General features: G+C 37.2%; 2 protein-coding genes across 2 annotated transcripts in view; one reads left to right on the top strand and one right to left on the bottom strand.

Annotated features, from left to right (window-relative positions):
• fam241a (family with sequence similarity 241 member A) overlaps positions 1-14,501 on the top strand; it is a 47,094-nt gene that overhangs the window by 30,847 nt on the left and 1,746 nt on the right. The window contains exon 4 of the mRNA XM_073873114.1: positions 9,819-9,855. Within this exon, the coding sequence (XP_073729215.1) occupies positions 9,850-9,855 (6 nt within the window). The 5' untranslated portion in view covers positions 9,819-9,849. The remainder of the gene's footprint in view (positions 1-9,818; positions 9,856-14,501) is intronic.
• On the bottom strand, positions 10,002-14,240 carry eif4eb (eukaryotic translation initiation factor 4eb). Its single transcript, XM_055170361.2, has 7 exons — positions 14,089-14,240; positions 13,191-13,294; positions 12,850-12,945; positions 12,686-12,749; positions 11,293-11,406; positions 11,048-11,187; positions 10,002-10,969 (listed from the first exon to the last, which is right to left on the bottom strand). Exons 1-7 carry the CDS (start codon positions 14,131-14,133, stop codon positions 10,855-10,857), a joined length of 678 nt encoding a protein of 225 aa, XP_055026336.2. The 5' UTR covers positions 14,134-14,240; the 3' UTR covers positions 10,002-10,854.

The raw sequence follows: 14,501 nt of genomic DNA on the forward strand, positions 1-14,501 counted from the left end.
TTGAATGCCAAATGTGCAGCAGTGATTGTAGAGCCTTATCATTTGATTCTGTTATCAAACAGATAAAAGCTTATTGTAATTTCACATCCAACCCACACAAACAATGTCATCTCTCATTTTTACCTGTATGGTGAGAATAACAGTAAGCCTGACTTACTATAAGTGTTGCAGTAAATAGACAACATTGCAGGCAAAAGTGCCTACGCTGTCGCATTCGCACATCTACAGTGGATGAGTGTTTGCTTCTTTCCAAATCCATATCCATATGCACCTCTATAGATGAACTAGACTGTAAAGCTATTGTCACTATGTTTTTAAGAGCTTAATTCTGTTCAGAATTCACTCCCCAAAAGTAGTGACAGCTGTGTTTTTGTTAAATCCGTTTGGTATACTGAACTAATATTTAATGCAAAGACAGTATTTAATACAGTGACAACTCTACAGGAGGGCTGCTAGCAAATCACAGATACGGAGTGTGCTGACTCCTTTGCAAATTTTGAGACCCATCTGTCTCGTAGTTGCTGGTGTGCCCTATTTTCTAGTGCTAACCCATACATTACAGTTCAAGGAAAGCGTGTTTTAGGGGATGTGCTAAATGAGAATAAACAAAACACAGCACCTTTGTCAAGAGCGGTTTATTAAAAAGTTGCCTGAGGGATAAGGCATCTCCCGCCGAAAAATAGCTAGGGTTTAAACTATTTGCATTTATTGTTTACAGTGTTTAAAGTTATGAAATGACAAAAGTTAGTTCACCCCAATTCAGTAGCTGGTGAAGTTCCTGTGTTTCAGGCAAGGTGTATCATAGCCTACACATAATATATGAGTGAGACAGTATTGTAACAGTTAACCCAAAATGAAAATTTGGTCTTTTACTTACACTCATGGTGTTCTAAACCTGAGTTTCTTTATTCTGTTGAACACAAAATAAGTTATTTTGATAAATGATGGTAAGCACACAGTTAACAGTACCCATTGACACTATAGTAGTTGTACTGGGTACTGTGGTGACCATAATATCTTCTTTTGTGTTCGACAGAAGAGAAAAATTTGAGGGTGAGTAAATGACAAAACAATTCCTTTATTAAAGGTGCAGTGTGTACATTTTAGCAGCATCTAGTGGTGAGGTTGCAAATTGCAACCAACAGCTCAGTCCACTGCTCATCCCTCACTTGTGAAACGCATAGAAGCTACGGTAGCCACCACCGGAAAAACATGTCATTGTCAGAAACAACTTAGTTAAAAAAGTTTGGCTTCTGTGTAAACATGGCGGCACAAAATGGCGACTTCCACGTAAGGGGATAAAAAGGTCTCATTCTAAGGTAATAAAAACATAACGGTTCATTAAAAAAAAGGTCTTTATACACCTCTGATAATATAGTTTTGTATATTATTTTGCATTTCTGTCAAGAGATCCTTCTAAAAAATACACACTGCACCTTTAAGCTTCTGGGTCACTGTAACAGAAGTCTACATGTGGCCACATGGACAGATGATTTAATTTACAAACAAAAATTAAGGACCACAACAGATAAGCATTAAACAACAAAGGAAGAGACCATTGAAGAACAGAATAGTTTTGGTACTTCTTTATGAATAAAACAACAAAGCATTACAAAGATAAAAACAAACAATTTAATTATTCAGAAGACGCTTTGATGTTTTTCCAAATGTTTGAGCGTATAAAGTGTTTTGTTTCAAAGAAACAAATAGAGAAGATGCGATGCTTTTAAGGGCCTTATAGCGCCATACTAGGCTACATACAAAAAGAAAATGAGCCTGGAATGAAATGCATTGATTAACGTCTCTTTTCACACGTCTGCCATGCAAGAGAAATTAGTGATAATCGTGCAGTGCCGCGTGTCAGAGTTTAAGTGTGAATAGAAAACACTTGCAGGCTTCCTCACACACACTTCATATGAAGCTCCTCGCTGGCCAGCCGGTTGCCATTGGAAACCATCAGAGCGCATCAAAACCTGTCCTCGAGGGACTCCTGCCACCAGCAATCCTGTCCACTGAAACACACTTAGCGTGTGCGACAAAGTGTGCTTTGCCATATGTGGACAATTCGGTTTCTCACCGCTTGCCTTATAAAAGAAATGGAAACTCATTTGTCAGCACTCTAATAACAGCCAGGGAAAGCATTTTAGGGGTCATGCTGTGCTCGGATATTGGGCAAGACATTTGAGAAAATGAAATAATTATGAGATGGTACAAATATAAATCTAAAGAACAAGGCAACGAAAACATACAAAACGATACTCAAATCTCCTTCAGGGGTGCTAATTTTTATGATTTATTATGTCGTGAGATATAACGGTTTGGCCTATGAATTTATGTAAATTAATGTTAATAGTAATAACGTTCATACCTGAGAACTGCATACTAAATCCATGCTAAAATATGTATACGTTTTTACCACAGGCAAAACATATCAGTCTCAAAGTCCTCAGGAAATCAAAACTGAACTTGTTTGGCTGTAGTATAAATATGTTAGCCCAAAGGATATCTATAAACTAGTTTGCTCTGAGACATTTACAAAATTCCCATTTTGAAGATAATAAGCATTCAGAACTCACAGTTTCTCACTTCCAATACAGATTCATTTTTGTGACATCATTCTACTTCCAATACAGATTCATTTTTCATCATTCTGCACTTTCATCAGATTCCAGACTGTGAGGTAAACTAAAAGCTACTGGCTATTTTCAAAAGGAAAAAGGGTCACTCATTATGTCCCACACCAACATCCTGTTTCAGTGTAAATTACTTTAACGCATCGGACAAAGCTGCACATTTCAAAGCACTTAAAGGACAAGTTCGGTATTTTACACTTAAAGCCCTGTTTTCAGATTGTTTATGATGAAATAGAACAGTTTTGACTGAAATTTGGACATATGATGCTGGCCCGAGAATTTTCGGGTGTTTGTTCTATCACCTCCCACCTCTACAATGTAGGTGCACTGGAACAATCCCTTCTAAAATGCATTAAACTTTCGTTTACAAAGACGTGAAACTCACCAAGTGGTCAGGGGTGCTCACACAAAAATCGCTGCAAAAGATGCTTTCCAACAGGTGTTTTACCATTCATTGTAAACTTGTGGACCTATTTTTCAAACGCCTCACAACCGTATATTCTTCCGTTGAGAGCTTAAATAATAGAGACTCCAGCCCAGTTGGTGGCGATAATCCGCCTTTGCCAATTGCAAGAATACAAACAAAGTTCCCGGCGTGGAGTAATACTGCACAGCACATCCAATACAAGTCAGTGGAGTTGGACAAAAAACTACGATAAAACCTGTTGTAAAGCATCTTTTGCAGCGATTTTTGTGTGAGCGTATCAGTGAACACCACTCAGTGACCACTCAGTGAGTTTCACGTCTTTGTAAACGAAAGTTTAATGGATTTTAAGAAGGATTTTTCCAGTGCACCTATACACGCATTGTAGAGGTGAGAGGTGATAAAACAAACAGCATCACCGTTCTATTTCATCATAAACAATCTGAAAACAGGGCTTTAAGTGTAAAATACCGAACTTGTCCTTTAAGTGGGTCTTTAAATTTCAAGAGTCAAGTGGCTGGGTTTCTTTAGACAAAGAGGAAAGTCATTAAAATTGAAATAATGAAAAATATTGGCAAACATTTTGGCAGGCTAGTTGTAACACGGACTGTTTACATTGATTCACAAGGTTGAGCGTTTTGTTTTTCTGGTATTGTTTTCACGCCAAAAGACTATCTTCCACAAATTTTTGGAAATGTATAATGTTATTCCAGAGAGTTATTAATGAACAAGTGTTTTTGTTGCATGTAAGTCAGGTTTTTTTCGATTTCTAAGATGGGTGTCTAAGATACCAAAACCAAAGTCATCTTAATCAGTGTCTTGTTGACTAAAACATAGCATCGTTTTGAAATATATCTGCAGCTCTTAGCAACTTTTTTGGTGGGCTTGAAAATATTTTGACCCAGCGGGGTTAATTGTAACGCTGTGTAACAACTAACCCCTCAGCATAACTATATGAAAACCAGTAACGTGTAATTCTTGGCATTGTTTTAAATAGGCTACACACGAATGATTGCTGGCTGCCAACAAAATAAATGTGCCTGTCTTATAAAATATAGTATGTCAAATTTATCTTTGTTCATATCTTTAATATTGATTGAATAAGGTCATATCAAAGATTAAAATCATAATAATATTAATGGTTATAAAGACGTTGGTGCTCATTATCTCAGATTTTGATACTTTAGTATGGTTTTTACAGACTGGGTCATATAAAAAAAATGTTTTGTCATAATTTGGCTGCTTTTTCTCACATATTTAGACATTTGTATCTATTTATAATTGAACTATTGTTAGAAAAGGGCTAGTCTGAATACAGAAGGTCTGGTGTTTTTCACTGCTTTTTATGGACAAAGCCCGCCCACGAGCTATTTGACCGACATGTCAAACAACCAATCACAGTTTGTTTCGTCTAGCGTCACGTTTCGGACTACCCACAATAACGAGCCGGCTGGCAACAAGTCAGTTATTGAAATAACCAGCCGCAACCAAATAGCATCTTAATAAACAACATCACTCACCATAGAACAGTGTTGTGCATTTCATCAACATCCACACCAATGAGACGCTCCCGTTAAACATCTGTTTGAAGCATATCTCTCCACTTTTTAACACATACAAGCAATTCAGGAGAACCGAACTTTTTGACTCCACTAACTGTCTCAAGCTAAACTCTTGGACGTCTTTTAGAAAGTCTATGCTGCGAACTTTGCATCTTTTTGAGAATCCAATGTTTAGCTGATCATGATAACTGCTCATTATTATCCACGTGAACACGACTGATTCTCTTTCTCAATGGAACGTCAGAGCTTTGTTTTCCAGGGACTGAAACTAATCACGACACTCGCATCTCCCGGAAATCCGGTTTATTTCAACCAAAAGACGACTTTGACATTCTCACAGGGTTTCCAGAAAAGTGTACGAAAAACATCAGATGTTTAGCCAACAGTCTGTCGTGTGGCGTCTGAGGCTGAGACTAGAAAAGTGCTGGATGAATGAATACAGTGTGGATACCTGTCAGATATATAAACAATATACACTTCAGTTAACTTCTGTTAGCACTGCATTGTGAGTGAATCTTTCAAACATGGTAAGGAGCGTCACATTTCCAGTCGACGTCAGAGGTATTCAGGCCAATCACAACATACAGATTAGCTGGCCAATCAGGGACAGAGCTTTTCAAATCCATGCGTTTCAAGAAGAGAATGAAATTCTGAGCTACAAAAATATATAGTATTTGGAAAATAATGTTTTTTTAACCATAAACCACACAAACATATTGAATTATACCAAATAAAGTTGGTTTTTAGCAATGAAATAGGTGCTCTTTAAGTTAGTGAAGGTGATTAACTGGTAGAGACAAAGTGAAGGTTGAGTCTCCATCTTGTGGTCATTAATCACAATATTCTCACAACTTCCCTCAAAACTATATTACTTTCACATTAAGGTTACTTACAGATGAAAACGCTTTACATCGCTTTGAGTATGTTAATCACAAATTTGACTCTATCTGTGAAATCCAATTCTAATAATGAGATTATGAGCATCAAACTTTGATTTCACTCACTGATTTTACATTAATTTCAATTTTTGACATGGCCTTACTCAGTCAATATTAAAGATAACAAGGTAAAATTCACAGAATGTTCTTTACATTATGGATGATTGTATGCAACAAAAACCTAGTCAGACTTCAGCTGGGTTTTCATAGGCAGGGTCACAAATAGCTTGACCAAAGCAACAGCACTTAATCTAAACCTAGACAGGGTTTATCCTAGTCCCAGACTAAAATGCATATTTGAGCTGCCTTAACATATATCAGTGCCATTGTTTTGTCTCAAGATGCACACCAGTATTGTATTTGGTAAAAACTACTTAAATGTCCTAATACAACTAAAGCCTAGTCCTGGATTAATCTAAACCCTTTCCAGGAAACTACCCCTATAAGTACACTATTAAAAACAGCAAAACAATTTTGAATGTAGTGTACACTGCACATTCACTGATCCCTGTATGTTTACTTGCCTTAGTGCTGTCCACTGCTGAAACACTGAGCATGTTTGGCAAAACCCCAGCCAGATGTCAGGATAGCTACAACAATGAAGAGGCTTTCATGGTCTCTGGTTGCTAGAGGCAAAAACAAATATATAAAGTAATAAGACATGACTTAGCCTAAGAGCATCCTGTCGTGAGAATAACCCTATACATTTTATTCAGAGTTCAGAGAGGGTTTAATCTCAAAGCTATGCCTTATGGGACTTTTCCCTTTTACAGTAAAGTTGTATAAAACTCTCACTATCCATCATATTTTTTTCAATATAAAGATTTTGGCTGTTATGAGCTTTTAATCTTAGCACGAGTGTTTCGTTTTAAAACCTAGACTTGAAAGTATATCTTTGCAGACAAATATTCACACAGCATGTAAAACGAACAACTAAATTAAGATTTCAGCTCTGTATATCTCTGTCAACCCTGGACCAGTAATTGGTGAACAAACTGCACAAGCCTCATTAGAGTTTTGTAAGGGTCACCGAGGCAGATTCAAGGACCTCTCATTAGAGATGCTAGAGGTGTGAGATTAAGAGTCTCAAATAGCACATCAGAGGCTCGCCTCATTATGCTGCTGTCCAGCACCAAATAAACATCCAATGAACATCAAGATAATGGTAAAAACTATTGACATGCCCAGATGTAGTACCTACATACTTCCTACTGTGGACCCGGCAAGCCACAAAACTATTTTATGGTTATATCTTTGTTTGATTTTGCGGAGGGTTTTCATGGATGATTTCTTTCACTATTAAAATGCTTGTTAAAGCATGCACCTATTTATTGATCAAACCGCCTATAAAAAGCATTAGAACCATTAAGCCCTATGATTTTTAAGCCATAAAGTCTTTCAGATAGTTTTAAAGATCATACATTGTGCCAATGAAATGCAACATAATAGAACATGGCTTGAAAGATCGATAAATAACGTAAGCCTATCTAAAGGCACGCACGTACTCCTTCTAACTGTCCACTTAAATATACACTGCAATATTAAACATGTTTACACAGCTTGACTAAAAAAATCATATGGATTAAGACATCAGTGAACCAAGGAAACCACTTATCCCCTTTAATGACAGCGTTTATATTGTATGCATGCTGAATTGATCTTAAATCTGGCTAATTAAGAAAGCAGCTCTTTACAGAGGATTTGTCTAAGTAAACTAAAGACCTTCACGCTCTGCCTGTGTAGTGTGTGGGGGTTTACGAGACATAAACTCATGAACTGCCTATACAAATGAATTAAATGTCCATATCGATCATCTGTCATAAGCAGACATTTTCAACAGTTCCCCTTAATCATTATTTATTCACCTTTTCGATGTGTCTGCAGTAACCTTTCTTGTGGCAAAGAGTCAGGTTTGCCCAAAGACATTTATGTCTCGATAAAGTATAGCACTGCTTAACATCTAAACTAATTTATTGGAACATGTTTATACCATAAACTTGTTTTGAGCTCTATGAATCGAGTTAAATAGACAGCTACAGGTGCCGGTTTCAGATGATAATGTGGCAGTGAGACAGTTATCAAGTTTCACTGGCACAAGTCTAAATGAAGTGTTGTGAAATACTGAGATTTTCTGAACAGGCATCAAGAAGAACTTGAACCACAGGTGTTACAGAAATACTAAGCACTCAAGGAAAAAATTAAATGGTCCCAAGCCATCATGGGGCCTAATGTGTACCATTTAGGAATATGTGTACATTTGGTATCAGTATGTAGCTTTAAGGTACTGATATGCAGGGGTATATTTGTAGCAATAGTCAACAATACATTGAATACAAAAAATCATTAGGATATTAAGAAAAGATCATGTCCCATGAAGATATTTTGTAATTGTCTACTGTAAATATCTAAAAAAAATATTTATCATTAGCGTGTGTTGCTATAGGAGTTAATCTGGACAACTTTAAATGCAATTATCTCAATATTTTGATTTTTGCCCCCTCAGATTCTAGATTTTCAAATAGTTGTACCTCAAACAATTATTGCCCTATCCTAACAAAGCTTGTTTATTCAGCTTTCAGATGATGTAAAAATCTCATTTTATGACCGGTTTTGTGGTCCAGGGTCACATGTGAACTCCTTAGGGGCAATGTACTTTTTGAAAGGGCACAGACCCAGTGACAGACCATATTTTTCCTGACAGTGTACACACAGAACTGAGGCCAACTTCCTGATCTCACCCGAAAAGTGCAAGCTAAATTGTATAATTTAATAATAGGGTATGCCTTAAAGGAAAACACCACTGTCTTTCAATATTTTGCTATGTTCCTACCTCAATTTAGACGAATTAATACATACCTATCTTTTTTCAATTTGTGCACCCAATCTTTATACAGTGTGTCGTGAATGTGTTAGCATTTAGCCTAGCCCCATTCATTCCTTAGGATCAAAACAGGGAAGAATATAGAAGCCACCAAACACTTCCATGCTTTCCCCACCCAAAGACTGCCACATGAGTAGCCACACAAGCAATCATGGTGGCACCAAATGAAACGCAGTGATTTTTTTTTAAGCGGACAAAAATGACGTGGCGGCTTGTGATTGCTCATTCGAGGATGCGCCAATTGAAAATAAGTGTTCGGATTGTCACGTGTGTGGTTCCCTTTTCCAAAATATGTGTCCTGCGTGTCGAGAGATCCTGTGTGCGTCACATGTTTTGTCAAAAATAAGTGCCTCTCAAAGCGCAGAACTCATATTTTGAAATTACTAACCACACACATGACAAGCTACATACATGTTGTGACGAACTTCGCATCGAGCGTCCTTAAAAAAAAAGAAGTCACTGGCCGCCACTGTGTATGGCAAAGAGCACTTAGTTTCTAGCACTTTGAATATAGTTCTTATTTTTATCCGCTTAAAAAAAATCGCCATGTTTTATTTTGTGCCACCATACTTACTCATGTAACCCCTCATGTAACAGTCTTCAAATAATGCAAACATGGAAGTGCCTGGTGGCTTCCAAACTCATTCCTGTTTGGATCCTAAGGAATGAATGGGGCTAGGCTAAATGCTAACACATTATGACGCACTGTACAAACATTAAGGGCACGCATTGAAAAAAGTTGAGGTAAGAACATAGTAAAATATTGAAAAACTGTGGTGTTTTCCTTTAATGCTGGTTAAAGGTGCTCTAAGCGAATCTGTGTGATGTCACTTCTTGTTGACGTTCGAAACGTTGTCAATCAAATGGAGCACAGCTAACTCCTCCCCCTCCCTTCCATGCTTTCTGTAAAAGTCATGAACGCGCCTAACCCCCACTCCCAAATCCTTCTTGTCATTTATTGGCTGGAACACTTTTGTGGTGGTAGGTTTGGCCACTTTGTTTTTGTTGCAGTTTGTGGAGCCTGGGCTGTCTACAGACCACATTTTTTACAGTGTGTTCAGGGGACAGGCAGCTAGCAGATAATGAGATGTTTACCGTATGAAACAAAAAATGTTTTATGGCCTAAAACGCATAAATTCGCTTAGAGCACCTTTAAGTAGACATTTTAAAGGGATAGTTCACTCAAAAATGAAAATTCTGTTATCATATACTGAGCCTTATGTTGTTTTATGTATGACTTTTTCTGTTGAACAAAATTTAAGATATTTTAACAGTACCCATTGACTTTCACAGTAGGAGAAACAAATATTAAGGAAGTCATTGGGTACCATCAACTGTGTGCTTATCATTTATTAATATATCTTCTTTTGTATTCAACAGGATAAAGAAACTCATACACATTCAGAACAACATGAGAGTGAGTAAATGATGACGCAATTAAAAATTTTTGGGTGTCTTAAGAGGGTCCTTTTTCTTTATCCCAAGATACAACACTTGCAAAGTTGATGATGATGATGATGACTACCGATGCGCCTTTTCTGTTTTTTAGTGAAATAAATGGAATCGTCATAAAACTAGTTTATTTTCAGGGCCTATTTAATATTGCTGCTACCTTATTTAAAGAACCAACTCTAGCTAATTACATTCAGACACGAGCACAATGCATCTGTTACAATACTGCAAAAAGCCCCACATTTTACCATTCTAACAAGGAATGTAAACTTGTGAAGCATCAAAAAATTCACAATATAAAAACACTTATCTTGAATCGCAAACCCCCATATTTAATTAAGTTAATGCTTAAAGACGCAAGGCAGCTCTGTGAAGATTAGCTTGAATACATGAACTCGATGGCCGCATCTCTTCACGAAATGTTGAGGATTAAACTGAATAAATTAAAATGTTTATGTTCGTCAGGTACTGAAGCACAAAAGCTGCTGGATAAAAGAATACAGACATTTTCTTTTCTCTGCCATTAAATAAACTGACAATATCTTTCAAAAAAGTTCAATATTTTACAAACTCACAACAATGTTAAACAATTGAATGTTGTGATCTTAAAGGGAAACTTTGTAGTGATGAATCTGAATATTTTTTCCTGTCTGGTTATAAAGAAAACATTTGCACTGTAGTGTAAACATGACACAAAATGACACATATGAGATGTCTGTGTAAATGTAACAAGCAGCAGAGGTATTGTTACTTTTATAACTTGTCAGTGCTGCAATCCTCAGATCTCGTGTCAATCCAAGAATGTGTTTGTGAAGGGCGTTTGGGGAAACTGTATTTGAGAGGATCGTGGCAATTTGAGTCCAGTCTGTCTTTTTGTTTCTTTGGTTTTATCCGGCAGAGATAAAGATAGGGGAGAGAGAATAGGAGAGAGAGAGATAGAGAGGATTCAGGCAGTTGAATATATTCACACCACAAATTTGTTCTTAGTTGTAGAGCCACTCTTAGTGGCTGTATCAGCATGAGACTGGTAGCCAATGGTCATGTTCATAGGGATGCCTAACCGTTCCTTGTACACCCTCCTGCCAAAAAACACAACTACATGTTAATACCATGTTAAGTACACATCATTTATATAGTAAAAGGTTTGAGAGTCTCACCCTATGTGAGTTATAGCCTCTCTGTTCTCATAGTCACTTGTCCAGACAGCAATTTTATCACCTTTGGTTCGGACATTGACTACAGCGCCACATACCTCATCGCTGTAGTCATCAAAAGCCTCTCCGATGAGGCACAGCAGCTGTGGGCAGGACACAGACGAACATTACAGGGATGAGGCAACACAGGTACATGCATTACTAGTGCATGAATGTAAACTGAGGGGGTGTTCAATGAAAACTCTTACAGTTTCCAACCAAAAGCGGTCCAGGTCGTATTTTCTCTGCTGCTTGTTGAGAGTGATGAGCCAGCGGCCTCCTCTTTTATTTCTCTCATCTTCCCACATGGGCTCAATATCATCCTGCAACCCAAACAGACACCGAAATCCACAGTAATCTGGAGAACTCCAAAAATAATTTCTCAAAAAAGCAGCAAGCTACACTGCACAACTACAACTAAATCAAACTAACAAAAAAGGAATAAGAAAAAGGTGAAACTTGAAATGTTGGTAATAACTTTATGCAGTATTATGTAAATTCCAGCGAGTTTTCATATGAAGGGAAAACTCATATCGGAGTATTCCACAAACACACACACACACACACACACACACACACACACACACACACACACACACACACACACACACACGACAATAATGTGCATTAGGAACATGCCAAGAAATTTCTCTTAAAGGAATAGTCCATTTTCTTAAAAGAAAAATCCAGACAATCCACCCACCACCATGCCATCCAAAATGCCGATGTCCCTCCCTGCTCCGCCGGGAAGAAACCATATATCTTTCAGAAAAACATTGCAGGATTTTTCTCATTTTAATGGACTTTAATAGAGCCCAACACTTAATACTTAACTCAACACTTAACAGTTTATTTCAACAGAGTTTCAAAGAACTATAAACAATCCCAAACGAGGCATAAGGGTCTTATCTAGCAAAACTATTGTCATTTTTGATAATAAAAATAACAAATATACACTTTTAAAGCACAATTTCTCGTCTAGGTCCGGTCCTGAAAGCGCCAGCGCGACCTCATGCAATACATCATCACGTCAAGAGGTCACAGAGGACGAACGCGAAACTCCGCCCCAGTGTTTACAAGTGTGTTGAAAGAGGACCGTTCAGACGTTGTTGTATGTCGAATGATACTAATTAATGTCTTTGTGTCAGTTTATTGTTTAAAATGGTCCGCAAATGTGCGTTTTATATGTAACACGTGACCTCCCTACGTCACCACGCATTTACGTTAGGCCGCGGTGGACCGGACCTAGACGAAAAGTTGTGGTTTAAAAGTGCATATTTTTTATTTTTCTTGTCAAAAATGACACCCGTTTCGCTAGACAAGACCCTTATGCCTCATTTGGGATTGTTTATAGTCCTTTGAAACTCCGTTGAAATAAACTGTTAAGTGTTGAGTTAAGTATTAAGTGTTGGGCTCTATTAAAGTCCATTAAAATGTAAAAAATCCTGCAATGTTTTCCTCAAGAAAAATATTTTTTTTTCGACTGAACAAAAAAAGACATCAACATTTTGGATGACATGGTGGTGAGTAAATTATCTGGATTTTGAAAATTGAAAAATGGACTATTCCTTTAAAATGATAATAATATAAAGGGAAGCCCACCTTAAACAATGAGTAGTCACAACCTGACAACAAATAACTGGAGAGCTGAATGTGGTTATAAAGCCTACAAAGAAGTGATTCAAAACGTTTATTAACCTTGTCAACATACAAACAAAAACAGTACAGAAACGTATGCTTTTATCTTGTAAAAAACGTAGTCTTACGCCCAGAAATCCTCGACTGTGTCAAATTTGGAGATCAGTCTGAGATTTGCCTGCCATGTTTTGCTCTTGTCATTTTTGAAGAACCATAGAGACCATCTATAGGGAAAAAATATAAGCAAAATAAAAATTACAACTACAAAACTCTTTTATAGCACAAACTAATACATATGGTCATTACGCAATGATGTTCATTTAAATTTTATAAGCACAGTCCCACCATCTTGTTAATGTCAGATTTTGAAAAATACTGTCAAATTACATGAACTTTTTTTCAATAGATTAAAGAAAGTTTCACTAACACCTACCACGTACCTCAAAAAATGTTAATGAATAAATGATACCTGTTCTGTAGTGGGTGTTTGATGTAGCTCTCAGGGCTGACAATCTCCCGGCTGCTCTGTTCTGAATTTTCCTCTTCACTTTTACAGGAATTTGAGTTTATTTCCTGTACAAGACCATTTTAAAGTCGTCTTAGTACAAAGTATATCTCAAATTCAGATAGTTTTATTTAAAGCAGCCAGTAGTTTAGTGATTAACAGGACAGATATAAACTAGTCTACATGGGCACAATGCCTCTTTATTTATTTTCTTTCATTCTTTAATTTGACAACAGCTGGGGCACTATTGCAAAACCTGATTTAACCTCTAGTAAGGTATGACCATGTTGTGTCTAATGTTAGCCTGAAGACTACAGTCTACACTTTTTATAGCTACAAATGTTTCAATCATTCATAATTCTAACGTTATTACAAATACTATGACACAAAGTTACATACACGTGTCGTGTTTATCTGGATCGTAACTGCATATTGTAACAGCTGTGAGACTGGTTTGACACTGTTTTACTCTGACACAGCATGGTGGAGATACATTTATCTAACCCACGGGTCGAGTTTTGGGAGTTGTAAATAAATGTTCTTAAGTAAATAAATAAAACCAAATAAAGATTGACGCTTAATGCATAAAAGGAATTGCTGACAAATACACATCTGGAAAAGCCATTAAGTGCCCTACAAGACTCGAAACAGCCTTGCCAACTCTGAGCCAAACTCGTTGCTCTAACGTTACCCCATTCAAACATGCGAATAACTTTTAGAAAGTTCCCTGAGGGTAACGCTTAAAATTTATTTTTGCCTTACAGTTAACTTTAATGTTATTGGTATGTGCGGGTCGTTTCGCTGTTCGTCAGAAAGTGACTGAAAAGTGTAAAATACTCTTTAAAAAAGTTTATTGACTCACCGGCTCTGCCGTCGCCATTTTACGTGAGTCGTGCACAGGCCTCATAAGGGACGTTCACGCTTTACTTCAGATCTTCACTCTGATTGGCTGACACAACACTAAGATGGGCTGTGTTCGATCTTTTGCCCGCTCTGCGCAGATGGATCGGTGTATGACATCAAAGTACCGCGATCGCGACTCTAGAGAAGACTGCTCCCCATCGCTCTCGCGCTAGCTACAGATACATCGACCTGTCTGCGGAGCGCCACATGAAGTTAAAAACATCTTATATTTAAACTTTCCAGAAGTTTGATACATTTTTTTGTATTACATGTATTTTTAATAAACGTTTACATCTTGAACCACTGCTATTAAACCTAATCAGAGTTTTTACTTTTAAGGTGCTTATTTTGTAACAACTACATAATTGCTAC

The sequence above is a fragment of the Misgurnus anguillicaudatus genome, chromosome 11, assembly GCF_027580225.2.
Source record: "Misgurnus anguillicaudatus chromosome 11, ASM2758022v2, whole genome shotgun sequence".
NCBI lineage: Eukaryota > Metazoa > Chordata > Actinopteri > Cypriniformes > Cobitidae > Misgurnus > Misgurnus anguillicaudatus.

Excerpts from the sequence above, each read along its gene's own strand:
- eif4eb (XM_055170361.2), bottom strand. The coding sequence starts at position 14,133 with ATGAGGCCTGTGCACGACTCACGTAAAATGGCGACGGCAGAGCCG. Across the intron at positions 11,407-12,685 it reads GTGACTACTCATTGTTTAAG|GATGATATTGAGCCCATGTG; the intron begins GTGGGCTTCCCT and ends TTTGGGTTGCAG. Across the intron at positions 10,970-11,047 it reads GAGGCTATAACTCACATAGG|GAGGGTGTACAAGGAACGGT; the intron begins GTGAGACTCTCA and ends GTTTTTTGGCAG.